The 18,599-nt window shown below is 39.2% G+C and overlaps 1 protein-coding gene across 3 annotated transcripts in view; it reads right to left on the minus strand.

The window, feature by feature from the left end:
* The window catches only part of LOC124621849 (transmembrane protein 131), a 386,383-nt gene that overhangs the window by 130,689 nt on the left and 237,095 nt on the right, over positions 1-18,599 (minus strand). For all 3 annotated transcript variants that reach the window (XM_047147293.1, XM_047147295.1, XM_047147292.1), the window contains exons 15-16: positions 16,683-16,920; positions 1,052-1,430 (exon numbers count right to left, since the gene is read on the minus strand). In XM_047147293.1, coding sequence (XP_047003249.1) covers positions 1,052-1,430; positions 16,683-16,920 — 617 coding nt within the window. The remainder of the gene's footprint in view (positions 1-1,051; positions 1,431-16,682; positions 16,921-18,599) is intronic.

Raw genomic sequence — 18,599 nt, forward strand, 5'->3', positions numbered from 1 at the left:
GTTGCTGATGTCTTGATTAGGCCCCATGTTCTTCCACCTACATTCAATGGAGCACATTATCATGATTTCATACAGGATACTCTACCTGTGCTGCTAGAACATGTGCCTTTACAAGTACGACACAACATTTGGTTCATGCACGATGGAGCTCCTGCACATTTCAGTCGAAGTGTTCGTACGCTTCTCAATAACAGATTCGGTGGCCGATGGATTGGTAGAGGCGGACCAATTCCATGGCCTCCATGCTCTCCTGACCTCAACCCTCTTGACTTTCATTTATGGGCACATTTGAAAACTCTTGTCTATGCAACCCCGGTACCCGCCATTCTCCAGGGCTGCATCAGGGATTCCATGCGACGGAGGGTGGATGCATGTATCCTCGCTAACGGAGGACATTTTGAACATTTCCTGGAACAAAGTATTTGAAGTCACGCTGGTACGTTCTGTTGCTGTGTGTTTCCATTCCATGATTAATGTGATTTGAAGAGAAGTAATAAAATGAGCTCCAACATGGAAAGTAAGCGTTTCCGGACACATGTCCACATAACATATTTTCTTTCTTTGTGTGTGAGGAATGTTTCCTGAAAGTCTGGCCATACCGTTTTGTAACACCCTGTATAATTACCTTCAGTCTGATGCCATATCAATGACTGATTCTCCCATTAATTGACAATTAGCATAGGATGAGTATTGTGAATGATTAGACACAAAGGATAATTTAAAGGTGATAGTGTTAACAAATTAATAATGTTAACCATTCTGAAAACTTAAGAAATATGCTAAAAGCTTCGGTTACCTACCTGCCACAGTCAAAAAGTAGAATGATATTAAAATAATTGGATATTCTGATAGCAGCAGCACAACAGTGCAGAAAACAAATTTATGAAAATCAAGAAAATATCAATAACTATAAGGACACATAACATCAAAATTTAGTAGTGTATAAGCTGCAGAAATTGTTAATAGTAATATTTATCAATATAGAACAAATTATAATGCACTTAAGAAAAACATATACATAAAAAAAGTATTTAAAAAATATGCTAAATACCTTGGTGACAAACTATCAAGCATTCGGTTTGCTTGAGGATATGTCCCCTCCATTGCTAATTGAACAAGGATTGGCTGAGAAGATGGATTATGTAGAGTTAAGTCCTTGAACACAGTGTCACCAACTTGTGTTAAAGGAAATTCAACATTAAATTTTTTAGACTGTGCAGATGACACAATTCTGGGCCACACTAGATGTACAGAGGCATGGAAAATATGACCCCGCACTTCAGTTGTATCCAATCGAAATGTAAGATTCTTCCACGCGTTTGTTTCCTTGGTTAGAGACAAGAACTGACCATATCTATAATTGAGCTGTGATAAGTCAGAATCCTGACAATGAAATGGAAGCGTCAGAGAGTGCAGCCACTGTTTACCCTCTGTAAAAGACCAGAAAAAATACAAAAACAATTTAAAGACGTGGCAAAAACTAATAAGAATTATTCTTGCCAATCAAAGGATTTCATAATACACACCACATAAAACATTCATTATTCTGCCACAGATTAATGGTAAGTTGTGAGTAAACTGACCAGCGTTTTTACACCAAGGTGAAATTGTTGCACAGAACTTGCAATGTAACATACAAGTTTTGTGACTGTAATAACTTAGAAAATAATTATACCTGTAAATATTATTAATTACTTAATGGTGAAATGAATTAATAGAATATATAGTAAAACAGATGTGTCTGTCTTGTATCACTTAGTTAAATCTTTGCTACATATTTTTCAGCACGTGTAACAAAGGAGTAAGTATTAATGGTGGAACTTAGCACATACAAACATGCAAAAAATATCCAAATATTTGGTTCAACATTGAAAAGCATATCAACAGGTGGAGTGCAATAATGAACAAGACAGTATATTTAGAATCTTGGCAGAATAGCAGGAGTTGTCCAGTAGAAACGTTTTCTGTTTTTTTTCAAATTCAACTCTGCTATCTGTCAGACATTTTATATCTCTGGGTAAGTGATTAAATTTGATGGCAGTATTGTGCACCATTTTTTGTGCTAAAGACAATGGAGCAATGAATACCATTTTTTCTTCTGGTATTGTAATTATGTGCTTCATTGTTCTTTATGAACCATGGTGGGTTATTTCCAACAAACCATGAAGCAGTAGTCAAAACACCTAACTACTTGAACAATTGTCTACAAGACGACTGGGGTGAGCCCTACATATTTACCTTACAGCATACTGTTGAACAATAAATATTTTCTTTCTTAAAGATGAGTTATCCCAGGACATTATTCCATGAGAGATATTTGAATGAAAATATGTAAAATATGTCTTGAAAGGAGGATATAAGATGAACATCAACAAAAGCAAAACGAGGATAATGGAATGTAGTCAAATTAAATCGAGTGATGCTGAGGGGATTAGATTAGGAAATGAGACACAAAGTAGTAAAGGAGTTTTGCTATTTAGGGAGTAAAATAACTGATGATGGTCGAAGTAGAGAGGATATAAAATGTAGACTGGCAATGGCAAGGAAATCGTTTCTGAAGAAGAGAAATTTGTTAACATCGAGTATAGATTTAAGTGTCAGGAAGTCGTTTCTGAAAGTATTTGTATGGAGTGTAGCCATGTATGGAAGTGAAACATGGACGATAACCAGTTTGGATAAGAAGAGAATAGAAGCTTTTGAAATGTGGTGCTACAGAAGAATGCTGAAGATAAGGTGGGTAGATCACATAACTAATGAGGAGGTATTGAATAGGATTGGGGAGAAGAGAAGTTTGTGGCACAACTTGACTAGAAGAAGGGATCAGTTGGTAGGACATGTTCTGAGGCATCAAGGGATCACAAATTTAGCATTGGAGGGCAGCGTGGAGGGTAAAAATCGTAGAGGGAGACCAAGAGATCAATACACTAAGCAGATTCAGAAGGATGTAGGTTGCAGTAGGTACTGGGAGATGAAGAAGCTTGCACAGGATAGAGTAGCATGGAGAGCTGCATCAAACCAGTCTCAGGACTGAAGACCACAACAACAACAACAACAACAACAACATGTCAACTTAGTGATTTGTGTCTCCCAAAGATTTGCAATGATTCTAAGTGCAAATGTAGCTGGACTAAGATATTTCAGCAGTTCCAAAGAGTGTCTTCTCCAGTTTAAAATCTAATCAGTATGGACAACTGAAAATTTAGAAGTTTCTGCCCTAGTTTTTGTTACAAGAATAGAAATAATCAGTTGTCAACTGCACAATTATTATTTCCTCAGTGTGTGTTACATTTACCATTGGGGTTGTACCTCCAGATTTGTAGAACTGAATATGTTGTCTCTTTTTGAAACTGACACAATCCATTCACAGAAAACCACACATCAGTATGTAGTGACTCATATCCTGGTGAAATGTAGTGGCTTGCAGTATCGTGCATGTGAGTATTTACGTCGCGACTGTCAAACATTTTTTCCCCAGCCACCACACATGTCATTTTATTTCTTTAGTAATGTGCTTATTCTTAGCCTTGTGATCTATTTTTTTTTTTCCTTCAGCGACGTATTCCAGGGGAGTTTAATTGGTTACAGACTAAATACAATATAATAGATTCATTCTTGTATTGCAGGGAACATTCCACATGTTATAAAACTCCTACGAGCCGCTACATCTTAAAGAGTTCCCATTTCTGTGCAATGTAATAAGTTTTGTTCCTTTCTTGTTCGAGACTTTATATTCATGACAGTCAGGCTAGAGGTTGTAACAATAAATTTAAAGACTGAACAGTGAAAAGCAGCCAGCCTGACAAATTGGTGACCCCAACATGATCTAGCATGCCCTACAGCACGGAAAGAACTCAAGCTACTAGGCTAACCAAGCATTTTCCCACATCTGATATATCAGAAACAACAGTATCATCAGTATTCGGACCTGCCATGCATTTATCGGACTTCTGGTCACACAACCCTGTACTGTGATTTGTGCAAGTGGAGGCCCATCTTCTTTCTGCTGGAATCACAACAGATTCCATGAAGCATGCAACATTGGTGAATCATCTAGACCATCAATATGCAGGAGATAGAATAAATTCGTTAAGTCTCAGCATCGAATTAATTCGTAAAGTCTTAGCATCTCAACGAATAACATATCAGGTAAGTTTGAACTCAGAAGGATATCAATGACCAGAAGCCATCACAGTATCTATGACACTTGAGGGGCAAGATCTACACCAGCACCGTACTTGACAACTTGCTACGAGCATTAGGAGTAGCTGCCTACCACCGCAAGTAATAGCAATTACGGCATCACAAACTGAGATTTACCTAGGTGCAGTGGGCAACTTAGTTGACAAGGTAATGGATGTAATGACACAAGCCCCATTAAGAGCAGTGACAACACTTCGAGGCAGCATATCGACAACAATGGTAACACGCATAGACCATGACAATCTTGTAGCCAAGAGTGATGCACTCACCAAACACATCAGTGAACTGTTGTTGTTGTTGTGGTCTTCAGTCCAGAGACTGGTTTGATGCAGCTCTCCATGCTTCTCTATCCTGTGCAAACTGCTTCATCTCCGATTAACTACTGCAACCTAAATCCTTCTGAATTTGCTTAGCGTATTCATCTCTTGGTCTCCCTCTACGAATTTCACCCTCCACCACTAAATTGGTGATCCCTTGATGCCGCAGAATGTGTCCTACTAACCAATCCCTTCTTCTAGTCAAGTTGTGCCACAAATTCCTCCTCTCATGAGTTCTATTCAGTACCTCCTCATTAGTCACACAATCTACCCATCTAATCTTCATTCCTCTGCAGCACTACATTTTGAAAGCTTCTATTCTCTTCTTGTCTAAACTATTAATCATCCATGTTTCACATCCAAACATCGTACACTCCATACAAATACTTTTAGAAAAGACTTCTTGACACTTAAGTCTATACTCGATGTCTTCTTCAGAAACGCTTTTCTTGCCATTGCTAGTCAACATTTTATATCCTCTCTACTTCGACAATCATCAGTTACTTTGCTCCCCAAATAACAGAACTCATCTACTACTTTAAGTGTGTCATTTCCTAAACCAATTCCCTCAGCATCACCTGATTTAATTAGACTACATTCCATTATCCTCGTTTTGCTTTTGTTGATGTAAATCTTATATCCTTCTTTCAAGGCACTGTCCATTTCGTTCAACTGCTCTTCCAGGTCCTTTGCTGTCTCTGACAGAATTACAATGTCATCGGCAAACCTCAAAGTTTTTATTTCTTCACCATGGATTTTAATTCCTACTCCAAATTTTTCTTTTGTTTCCTTTACTGCTTGGTTAATATACATATTGAATAACATTGGGAATAGGTTACAACCCTGTTTCACTCCCTTCCCAACCACTGCTTCCCTTTCATGTCCCTCGATTCTTATAACTGCATTCTGGTTCTTGTACAAACTGTAAATAGCCTTTCGCTCCCTGTATTTTACCCCTGACACCTTCAGAATTTGAAAGAGAGTATTCCAGTCAACATCGTCAAAAGCTTTCTCTAAGTCTACAAATGCTAGAAATGTAGGTTTGCCTTTCCTTAACCTATCTTCTAAGGTAAGTCATAGGGTCAGTATTGCCTCATGTGTTCCAACATTTCTACCAAATCCGAACTGATCTTCCCCAAGGTTGGCTTCTATCAGTTTTTCCATTCGTCTGTAAAGAATTCGTGTTACTATTTTGCAGCCGTGACTTATTAAACTGATAGTTCGGTAATTTTCACACCTGTCAACACCTGCTTTCTTTGGGATTGGAATTATTACATTCTTCTTGAAGTCTGAGGGTATTTCACCTGTCTCGTACATCTTGCTCACCAGATGGTAGAGTTTTGTCATAGCTGGCTCTCTCAAGGCTATCAGTAGTTCTAATGAAATATTGTCTACTCCCGGGGCCTTCTTTCGACTTAGGTCTTTCAGTGCTCTGTCAAATTCTTCACGCAGTATCACATCTCCCATTTCATCTTCACGTACATCCTCATCCATTTCCGTAACATTGCCCAGGAGTACATCACCCTTGTACACACCTACTAAATACTCCTTCCACCTTTCTGCTTTCTCTTCTTTACTAAGAACTGGTTTTCCATCTGAGCTTTTGATATTCATACAAGTGGTTCTCTTTTCTCCAAAGGTCTCTTTAAATTTCCTGTAGGCAGTATCTATCTTACCCCTAGTGATATATGCCTCTACATCCTTACATTTGTCCTCTAACCATCCCTGCTTAGCCATTTTGCACATCCTGTCGATCTCATTTTTGTGACGTTTGTATTCCTTTTTGCCTGCTTCATTTACTGCATTTTTATGTTTTCTCCTTTCATCAATTAAATTCAATATCTCTTCCATTACTCAAGGATTCCTACTAGCTCTCGGCTTTTTACCTTTTTGATCCTCTGCTACCTTCACTATTTCATCTCTCAAAGCTACCCACTCTTCTTCTACCGTATTTCTTTCCGCTGTTCCTGTCAATCGTTCCCTAATGCTCTCTCTGAAACTCTCTACACCCACTGGTTCTTTCAGTTTATCCAGGTCTCATCTTGTTAAATTCCCACCTCTTTGCAATTTCTTCAGTTTTACTCTAGAGTGCATAACCAATAGATTGTGGTCAGAGTCCACATCTGCCCCTGGAAATGTCTTACAATTTAAAATCTGGTTCCTAAATCTCTGTCTTACCATTACATAATCTATCTGAAACCTTCCAGTGTCTCCAGGCCTCTTCCATGTACACAACCTTCTTTCATGTTTCTTAAACCAAGTGTTAGCTATGATCAAGATATGCTCTTTGCAAAATTCAACCGAGCGGCTTCCTCTTTCATTCCTTATCCCCATTCCACATTCATCTACTACTTTTCCTTCTCTTCCTTTTCCTACTATCAAATTCCAGTCCCCTATAACTATTAAATTTTCGTCTCCCTTCACCATCTGAGTAATTCTTTTATCTTGTCATACGTTTCTTCAATCTCTTCATCATCTGCGGAGCTAGTTGGCATATAAACTTGTACTACTGTGGTAGGTGTGGGCTACATGTCTATCTTGGCTACAATAATGGATTCACTATGCTGTTTGTAGTAGCTGACCCATGCTCCTATTTTTTTATTCATTATTAAACCTACTCCTGTATTACCCCTATTTGATTTGGTATTTATAACCCTGTTATCTTGGTGTAATTATAACAGTGACAGCAACAGACATTGCGAGGGATCAAGAAACCGCTCTTCCACAACCTCGTCAATTTCTAGAACAGGTCAATACCCCATCTGTTGGTATCACTGCAGAATCAGGGATCATGCGTGCAGATGTATCATGCCTTGCCAGCAGCAATCAGACATGAGTGTATCATTCAATATCCGAGCATAATGGCAGCGGCTATTTATATGTGATTGGAAGTCAGGTCAGATATATATGGTTAATACTGGATCAGACTTATTTACATTTCTCCAAACCCTATTACATGGCAGCCAACTATCAATCTCGTTCTGCCTTATTGCAGCAAACAACTCCACTATACAGACATACAGTATGTAGTGAATTGAATTAGACCTGGGACTGTGTCATGTCTTTGCATGGGATTTCGCAATCATAGATATGACTTAGCCTATCATGGCAGCCCATTTCTTAGCACACTATCGCCTGCTTCCTAAGGTGGTGAATGCAAAACTCATCGACAATGTCACAGGCCTGACAGCTTCGGGATTCCATCGTAGTGAGGCAGTGCATACGGCCAAGATCATGCACACGGCCAGTGGTGAGAATGAAGACCTACTCCAACGATTTCCAGCCTTGACGCGACCACTTGGAGCACCGAACGAGGTACGTCACAACACAGTATATGTTATTAAAACTACTGATGAACTACCCGTCTCATGTAGACCTAGATGTCTAGCTCCCAACCGCAGAGCACAATGCGTAAGGAAGGAATTATTCATATATCCTGTAGCCCACAGTCGTCTACCTAGCACCTTGTGCCAAAGACGGGAGGCACAATGTGTCCACGTGGGGAATACTGTGCACTCAACTTTCGAACAGTGCCAGACTGTTACCCAGTGCCTTTATTATGAGATTATAATTACGCATTATGTGGTGCAACCATATTCTGTGTTCTTCATTGTGCAAATGAGTTTACTCTGATCCCAGTGGTGGACACAGATGTACTGAAGATAGCTATTCCCCCCCCCCCCCCCCCCCCCCTCCCGCCACCCCCACTCCATTTGGGTTACTTGCAAGCCTCTTCATGAAATTTGGCCTATTGAATGCTGCACAATCATGGCAATGATTCATCAATTCTGTACTGAAAAATCTTTCTTTCTGTTTCAAGCATGTGGATGATATTCTTGCCTTTTCACCCACTGCAGAACAGCACTTAATCACAGTTTTCAAGCATTTAAATAATTATGGTGGAGTGCTGAACACTTCTAAGTGCGTATATGGTCAGTCACAAGTCAATTCTCTACAGCACCAGATTTCCTCTAAGGCCTCACTACCATTACCATGAAAAGTGGAAGACATTTTACAAACTGCTCTACCGAATACTGCTACAGAAATGAGCCACTTTGTTATCATGTTCAACTTTTACTGTTGACATCTGCCATGTTTGACCAAGCTACAAATACCACTGACCACAGTACACGCTAATCCAAAAAAGTCAAGGGTAACTCACTGATTCAGTGGACAGAAACCATGAGCTCTGCCTTCAGAGCAGCAGAATAAAGCACAGTGGCTGCAGCACTTCTCATTCACCCTGAATCAGATGCAACCCTCGCACTAGATTGTTCACACAAGCCAAATAGCAATCGATGTGATGCTGCATGAGTTCCGTGATGGCACATGGCAGTCACTAGTTTCTTTAACTTCACAAGCTGTCTCCTTCACAGCAAAAGTGGAATGTATGTGATAGAGAACTTCTCACTATCTACGAAGCTATCAAGTACTTTCACCCGCAACTGGAAGCCAGAGAGTTTACTATTTGTACAGATCACAAACCACTCACTCACACACTCCAGCAACACAACAACAACTGCTCACCTTGCTAGCATAACCAGCAACACAACAACAACTGCTCACCTTGCTAGCATAACCAACTGGTATTTCTCATGCAGTTCTCATCCATGTAGATACTCTGCAAGCCACTGCATGGTGTATGGTGGAGAGTAACCTGTAACACTAATAGTCACTTCCTTTCCTTTTCCACTCCCAAATACAGCAAGAGAACGACGTGTCTGTCTACACGCCTCCGCATGAGCCCTGATTTCTTGGATCTGATCTTTGTGGTCATTATGTGCAATGTATGTTGGCAGCAGTTGAATCATTTGGCAGTCGGGTTCAAATGCCACTTCTCTAAATTCTGTCACTAGAGTTCCTTGAAAAGAAAGTCGCCTTCTCTCCAGGGATTCCGATTTGAGTTCCCAAAGCATCTCCATAAATCTTACATGTTGTTTGAATCTACCTGTAACAAATCTAGCCACCTGCTTCTGAACTGCTTTGATGTCCTCCTTCAATTTGACCTGGTATAGGCCCCCAACACTTGGGCAGTATTCAAGAATAGATTGCACCAGTGTCCTATATGTGGTCTCCATTACAGGTGAACCACACTTTGCTAAAATTCTTCCAATAAACCAAAGCCGACAATTCGTCATCCCTACCATAGTCTTCACATTCACCTTCCATTTCATATCGCTTTGCAGTGTTACGCCCAGATATTTAAACAACATCACTGTGTCAAGCAGTACACTACTAATGCTGTACCCGAACATTACAGGTTTATTTTCTTCACTCATCCACAGTGACTAATATCTCCCACATTTAGAGCAAGCTGCCATTCATCACACCATCTAGAATTTTTGTCTAAGTTATCTTGTATCTTCCAACTGTCAATCAACTTCAACGCCTTACCATGCACCACAACATCACCAGCAAACAACCACTCTTTCCGCCAAATCATTTATGTATACAGAGAACAATAGTTGTATTAACACACTTCCCTGGGGCAAAGACATCAAACACATTTCAGGAATTGAAAATGTAGTAGCTGATTGTCTTTCTTATATCAACACCATCTTAAGTATCATCGATTTCGCTCAACTTGCTGTGGCACAAGTGTCTGACCAAAACCTCCAGAACCACCTTAAGGATACTTTGTCAAACTTGGAATTTCAATTAGTCAGTGTTCCTGGCGCAGTTGTCAAACTGTAATGTGACGTCTCAACCAGAAAACCTCAGCCATCCTCACCTACTACATTCCTAAGATGCACCTGACATCACAGCAACGTTCCACCTAGACTCTGGGCTGTAATTCCAAAAGATTGCTGAGAATGAACTCATATGTATGTCAAGTGCCAACTAAGCAAAGTGTCTCGCCATGTGCACGCAGCAGTAGGGGACTTTCCTGACACAACTTCACAATTTGCTCATGTACATGACGACACAGCAGGCTTATTATCTCTGTTGAATGGACAACAGTAACTATGATAGAACATTTTACTCGCTATATGGAAGCAGTGTCTGTCGATAACATCTCCGCAGAAACCTCAGCCTCCACTTTCGTTTCAAGTTGGAATTCTCAATTTAGTTTCCCGCTACACGTCACAATACACCGTGGTCACAAGTTGGAATGTGACCTGTTTTAAAGCTCAATAAATTCTGTGGAATTGTTCACCACAAAACCAGAAGATACAGCATGATAGAATGCTGGCACCATTCTCTACAGGCAGCACTCGTGTGCCAAGAAGTAAATTTGACCACAGCTCTTCCAATGATTTTAGTTGGTTTATGGAGCACCCAACCCCAAATTTACTTTTAAGAACATTATTTACATTTTCTTCTGTTTCTGTATGTATGTTTGGATTGATCACAACACTAGTGTCATGCACAAAAAGAACTAATTTTGCTTCCTGTACATTAGATGGAAGGTATTTTACAATATGGTAAACAATAGTGGACCTAATATTGTGCCTCTTCTAGTCAGGAAAATCACCAGTGCTTACCTCGATTGAATTGTAAAGCACAACTTTCTGCATCCTTTTGGTTAAATCTGATCATATCCACTGGTTGGCTACACCAATTATTTCATAAATCTCTGTTTATCTGGGAGAATATTGTGATTCACATAGTCAAATGCCTTAGATAGGTCACGGAAAATACCAACAAGTGCTATTTTATTATTTAATGCTTGAAAAATTTGGTTAGCGAATATATAAATGGCATTCTCAATTGAGCAGCTCTTCTGAAATCCAACCTGTGATTTACTAAGGATATTATTCTTGCTCAAGTAGGATATTATTCTAGAATACAACACCTCCTCAAAAATTTTAGCAAATGATGTCAGTAGTGAGACAGACTGGTAGTTACTGACAACTCTCCTATCACCTTTGATAGGGGTATACGAGGGTCGTAGATTAAAACTGAAGAAACTGCAAAAAGGTGGGAATTTAAGGAGATGGGACCTGGATAAACTGAAAGAACCAGAGGTTGTACAGAGTTTCAGGGAGAGCATAAGGCAACAACTGACAGGAATGGGGGAAAGAAATAGAATAGAAGAAGAATGGGTAGCTTTGAGGGATGAAGTACGGAAGGCAGCAGAGGATCAAGTAGGTAAAAAGACGAGGGCTAGTAGAAATCCTTGGGTGACAGAAGAAATGCTGAATTTAACTGATGAAAGGAGAAAATATAAAAATGCAGTAAATGAAGCAGGCAAAAAGGAATACAAATGTCTCAAAAATGAGATCGACAGGAAGTGCAAAATGGCTAAGCAGGGATGGCTAGAGGACAAATGTAAGGATGTAGAGGCTTATCTCACCAGGGGTAAGATAGATACAGCCTATAGGAAAATTAAAGAGACCTTCAGAGAAAAGAGAACCATTTGTATGAATATCAAAAGCTCAGATGGAAACCTAGTTCTAAGCAAAGATGGGAAAGCAGAAAGGTGGAAGGAGTATATAGAGGGACTATACAAGGGCAATGTACTTGAGGGCAATGTTATAGAAAGGGAAGAGGATGTAGATGAAGATGAAATGGGAGATATAATACTGCGTGAAGAGTTTGACAGAGCACTGAAAGACCTGAGTCGAAAGAAGGCCCGGGGAGTAGACAACATTCCATTAGAACTACTGACAGCCTTGGGAGAGCCAGTACTGACAAAATTCTCCATCTGGTGAGCAAGATGTATGAAACAGGCGAAATACCCTCAGAGTTCAAGAAGAATATAATAATTCCAATCCCAAAGAAAGCAGGTGTTGACAGATGTGAAAATTACTGAACTATCAGTTTAATAAGTCACGGCTGCAAAATACTAACGCAGATTCTTTACAGATGAATGGAAAAACTAGTAGAAGCCAACCTCGGGGAAGATCAGTTTGGATGCCGTAGAAATGTTGGAACACGTGAGGCAATACTGACCCTATGACTAATCTTAGAAGCTAGATTAAGGAAAGGCAAACCTACGTTTCTAGCATATGTAGACTTAGAGAAAGCTTTTGACAATGTTGACTGGAATACGCTCTTTCAAATTCTGAAGGTGTAAGGGGTAAAATACAGGGAGCGAAAGGCTATTTACAATTTGTACAGAAACCAGATGGCAGTTATAAGAGTCGAGTGACATGAAAGGGAAGCAGTGGTTGGGAAGGGAGTCAGACAGGGTTGTAGTCTCTCCCTGATGTTCTTTATATTGAGCAAGCAGTGAAGGAAACAAAAGAAAAATTCGGAGTAGGTATTAAAATCCATGGAGAAGAAATAAAAACTTTGAGGTTGGCCAATGACATTGTAATTCTGTCAGAGACAGCAAAGGACTTGGAAGAACAATTGAATGGAATGGATAGTGTCTTGAAAGGAGGGTATAAGATGAACATCAACAAAAGCAAAACGAGGATAGTGGAATGTAGTTGAATTAAGTCGGGTGATGCTGAGGGAATTAGATTAGGAAATGAGACACAAAGTAGTAAAGGAATTTTGCTACTTGGGGAGCAAAATAACTGATGATGGTCAAAGTAGAGAGTATATAAAATATAGACTGGCAATGGCAAGGAAAGTGTTTCTGAAGAAGAGAAATTTGTTAACATCAAGTATAGATTTAAGTGTCAGGAAGTCGTTTCTGAAAGTATTTGTATGGAGTGTAGCCATGTATGGAAGTGAAACATGGACGATAACCAGTTTGGATAAGAAGAGAATAGAAGCTTTTGAAATGTGGCGCTACAGAAGAATGCTGAAGATTAGATGGGTAGATCACATAACTAATGAGGACATATTGAATAGGATTGGGGAGAAGAGAAGTTTGTGGCACAACGTGACCAGAAGAAGGGATCGGTTGGTAGGACATGTTCTGAGGCATCAAGGCATCACCAATTTAGCATTGGAGGGCAGCGTGGAGGGTAAAAATCGTAGAGGGAGACCAAGAGATGAATACACTATGCAGATTCAGAAGGATGTAGGTTGCAGTAGGTACTGGGAGATGAAGAAGCTTGCACAGGATAGAGTAGCATGGAGAGCTGCATCAAACCAGTCTCACCGTGTGTCTTCAAGATGGCTGCTACACTTGACATTCGTCAGAAGCAACGTGCTGTCATAGAATTCCTGTGCTGTGAAAACGAGACAGTGGGAAACATCCACAAGAGGTTGAAAAAGGTGTATGGAGATGCTGCTGTTGATCGCAGTACAGTTAGTTGGTGGGCAAGCAGGTTACGTGATGAAAGCGGGCACGGCAATATTGAGGATTGTCCTCGCAGCGGCACGCCTCATACTGCACACACTCCAGACAATGTGCAGAGAGTTAACGAATTGGTGACTGCTGACAGACGTATCACAGTGAATGAATTGTCACACTACATTGGGGTAGGGGAAGGAAGTGTTTGCAGAATACTGAAAGTGTTGGCGTTAAAAAAGGTTTGTGCCAAGTGGGTTCCCAGGATGTTGACAGTGGCTCACAAAGAAACAAGAAAAACGGTATGCAGTGAACTTCTGGAACAGTACGAGAATGGTGGAGATGAATTTCTTGGAAGAATTGTGACAGGTGATGAAACATGGCTCCATCATTTTTCACCAGAGATGAAGAGGCAATCAACGGAGTGGCATCATACAAATTCACCCAAGAAAAAAAATTCAAAACCACACCTTCTGCTGGAAAAGTTATGGCTACGGTGTTTTTCGATTCTGATGGAGTCTTGCTTGTGGACATCATGCCAAGTGGAACCATCATAAATTCTGATGCATATGTGACGACACTGAAGAAACTTCAGGCTTGACTGAGTCGTGTTCGTCCACATCGGCAAAAGCACGATGTTTTGCTGTTGCATGACAATGCACGGCCACATGTCAGTCAAAAAACCATGGAAGCGATCACAAAACTCAGATGGACAACACTGAAACACCCGCCTTACAGTCCTGACCTGGCTCCATGTGACTATCATCTCTTTGGGAACCTGAAAGACTCTCTTCATGGAACAAGGTTTGAAGATGATGACTCCCTTGTGCGTGCTGCCAAACAGTGGCTCCAACAGGTTGGTCCAGAATTTTACCGTGCGGGTATACAGGCTCTGGTTCCAAGATGGCATAAGGCAGTTGAGATGTATGGAAATTATGTGGAGAAATGAAAATATTGTTCCTAAAGGATGTATCTACACACTGTAAAACTTTCAAAGATGTAGAATAAGAGATGGATTTTAAAAAAAATAATGTGCATTTCTTTTTGAGTGCCCTCATATTTCAATCTCTCTGGAAAAGTGACCTGAGTTAGTGATGCATTTCAGAAAAGGTAGTGCTTATTATGTGGGAACAAGTCTCTAGTATTCTGATGGAAACTCCAAACAAATCCAGATAAACTTTTACTTCTAAGAGAATGTATAAATTTAGAAGGAGAAATGGATGAGACTTCTATGCAATGAATTTTACGTGAGGTTTTTTTTTTTCCTCTCTTTCACTGTTGTCTGTGTGTTTTCTACTACATTTAAGAAAGGACTATTAAATATACTCGTGACTGATCATCTACCCTCCTTCCATTTAATTCAACAGTGATGCTACCCAGTTGTGTGCTCCACTGTCCTGTCTCTCATTTCACTACATTCTGTACAGACTTAAGTCTATTGCAAGAATTACTGATTTCTGACACAATGTGCATGTTTCTTGATTTTTTAATTACTTTTCTTGACAATTTTAAGGAGCTTCTGTAGTGAGTAACTATTGCAAGGTATTTATTTGTTCTTGACAACATAAACTTTTCCTTTAACATGATACTTCAATCCTTCTAGCAATCCATGGTTTAATGTCCTTTCTGATCAGCTTATTGAAAAGCTATGTTCAAAAAATGATACTAATTTATCAAGGAATAGGTTAAACTTTATGTCAGAATTTGGCGTATTATAAATTTCATCTTAGGTCATATCTTGTAAACTATCCTAAAATTTGTTTTCCTGGAGCTGTTAATTATCTAACTTATTACTGTTGAAGAGAATCTATACTGTAAGGCACTGTCTTATTTAACCTATGGTGTGTGATTCTGTATGTTGAAGAAAAATGTCTGTAGAGCATATTTTCTGCATGACACTACTTCAAAGTCAGTCTTCCACAGTTGTAAAAGAACAAAGTAGGTTCACAAAAATAAACAATTAACAGCAGCTTCAGTCAGATGAAAAAGCAAACTCAAGAAACTGGTAAAAGTTCTTTTTGGTTCATACTTGTATTTTACGTATTTCTTGTGAGCTACAAAGAGTGTGGTGGCCCAAACAACAGAGCTAAATAAGCATCATCATAACTTTACTTTGATTGTTATCACTGAAACAATGGTTTGCTGCTGTGGAGGAAGACATACATATAACTGACACTACAGTAAACATTATGACAAGCAATAATATTTTTAGTACAAAAGCATCTGAAATCCACAGCAAAAATTGCTTTTTCTGAAATGTAAATATCGGGAAACTTAATTATTAGGAATCAATAACACAAGTTAACATATTTTGAGACTTGCAATAAAGACAACACTTTTTGTTTGTGTCAGTAGTTCAATTTACCAAAATATTTCAAGCAACTATTTCAAAGCAAAACATAGGAAAAGTAGCATTAATTTGTTAGGTATCCAGTTTTGATGGATACTATTTTAATATTCCAGAAGGAAAGACTTTCCACATATTATAACTACAGATTTTTATTTTAATTTCCACTAACTAACTAACTCACTCACTCACTCACTCTACAACAGATACAGTCACAAGCTCTATGCTGATAAATCGGTACTTAGACATTTCACAATTCACTCCCAGTTATCAATTATTCAAATATTTAATTCTCAAACTGCTCCACTTCTTTTCTTGTGGCAGGCCTTAGCACACTTTCGAACTTTAGTATGAGAATAAAAATAAAAACATGACTAAATTAACCAACATACAGGAATAGAAAATGTGAGTTGTACAGCACCAGAACATTTGTGCTACCACTGTAGCTGCCCAAGTAGATGACAAATACCTGCAAATGTTTTACAGTTTTCACTGTGTAGGCACTACAATTAACAGCCTTATATTGATCTCTCATCAAAAACAGACAGTTTCTAAGTCATTTTCTTCATTTATGAAATAAGTAACTATTCAAAACTGGGACACACTAATGATAGTACAAAAACATTTTATTTTAAAGCTTAAATTTAAAAAATACAAGAAAAGATATATCTGATGTAATACAAACCTGAACTATTGTATGGTATGCCTGTGTAGCATTTTGAAACTCCGCACTTGAGACCAGGTTCAAAGCACAGATCACCTACTGAATTTACAAGCAGTTCTGTGATATAAATAGGCCCTCCACCAGTTTCTGGCGGTATGTATGTAACTCTTGGATCAGGTGGCACACTTGTAATTCCTGTCACCATCATTGTGTGGCTGAAGAGAGATCTCACATGCAACTGCTGTACACACAGCTTGCCCTGAAGGAAAAAAAATACATACATTTATATTGTTGTAAACAATGCATTGAGACACTTCCAACAGGATATGGATATCTTTTCAAAATGTACCTTTTTATTATTTATTTCTAGTTACAGATACTTTAACAACTGTTACTACGGCTTTCAGAGTGGAGTCACGAAGACAACAATTAACAGACAATATCATTATTAGTGCCAAACAACACACTGTGTTATCTGAAAAGGGAACAACAGGGAGTAACCCACAACCTCAAAGTTAGTTTAGAGTCTAAACCACAGTTCCGCTTACCATTGCTAAAACAGGACATGTACTCAAACATCATGGTGTATGAGAAATCACAAGGAAGGTGTAGAGAGAAAAGGAAAAGGTGGAACAGGAAGCCAGTAAACAAACGAATGAAAAAAGGGTAAAGGGAACAACTTTAAGAAAATAAAAGATTCAGGAACTGAAATACAGAGGACACAGAGGAATTAAATAATGAAGCTGAAAAAGGAACAAGTTAAGGTGATAAATAATGCACAAAGAGAATGAGAAAAAATATATTATAAAGGAAGAACTATGATGAAGTTGGCCCAGGTGAGAACATTGTTTGCCAATTTCATAGGAAGTGATTCATACCACAGTCATGGCCTGATTATACACTGTGGAATGTCAGGTCAGTAGCTGGTTGTTATCATCATCTAGACACAACATTTCAGAGGTCCATCTGGCTGCTATCTTCAGGTGAGAACATTGTTTGCCAATTTCATAGGAAGTGATTCATACCACAGTCATGGCCTGATTATACACTGTGGATGATTTGAGAGTGCATCCACCCAAAATCATCACTGCTGCCTCCCCCAACACAAGGATATTTCTTCTGCTCAGTCCTCAGGAAAACAGAACACCACTTGCTCCACAGAGCAAATGAATTTACTGATGGAAAGGCTCCTCAATACGGGAGCAAAATTTAAGCCTTTCTCCAAAACTGATAATGTGGCGTCATCTAATTCTTTATACATGAGGTTAATCACAGTTCATCGATGAGTGCTGTTATCTGATGTCATGGGTCAAGAACAAAGATGTTCAAATTCTGGAGACTTTCTAGTGATAACAATCCTTTGTGCCCAGTGCCTAAGAGGAGCACAGCCCCATTTTGAACAAACTGACAGAATAGTTCTGGGAATCTGACTATCACTCCCACCATTAAAACTTTTCTGGAAGATTTTGGAGACAGGAGAAGGTTCATGTTTTTAAAACCTACCTGTTTTTGGAGGTATCTCGAGAATAAGTTTATTGTATGGCCACACGGAATAGACACTGTGAACCATTTCCTAGATCATTTTAATTGCCTTCGTCACAGTATCAATTTCACAATGCACACTGAAAGGGATGGAAAGCTCCAATTTCTGCACATACTGGTCTGTAGAAAGGACGATGAGATTCTGAAAGACAGTGTTTACAGGAAACCAGTCTGTATAGAGCGGTATCTATGTGCGAGTTGTCATCCACTGAACCAATGCACAGGAGTCCTGCAGACATTGGCAAAGAAGGCTTATGCCATCTCAGATGCAGAAAGCTTGACACAAGAGCTACGTCATCTTAAATTTGTGTTCAAGCAAAATGGCAGCACAGACAAACATATCCACTGAGCCTTTGAGGTTGGACCTTCACTGGAACCAATAAAAGATGCATGTAT

This window comes from Schistocerca americana, chromosome 7 (assembly GCF_021461395.2).
Source record: "Schistocerca americana isolate TAMUIC-IGC-003095 chromosome 7, iqSchAmer2.1, whole genome shotgun sequence".
NCBI lineage: Eukaryota > Metazoa > Arthropoda > Insecta > Orthoptera > Acrididae > Schistocerca > Schistocerca americana.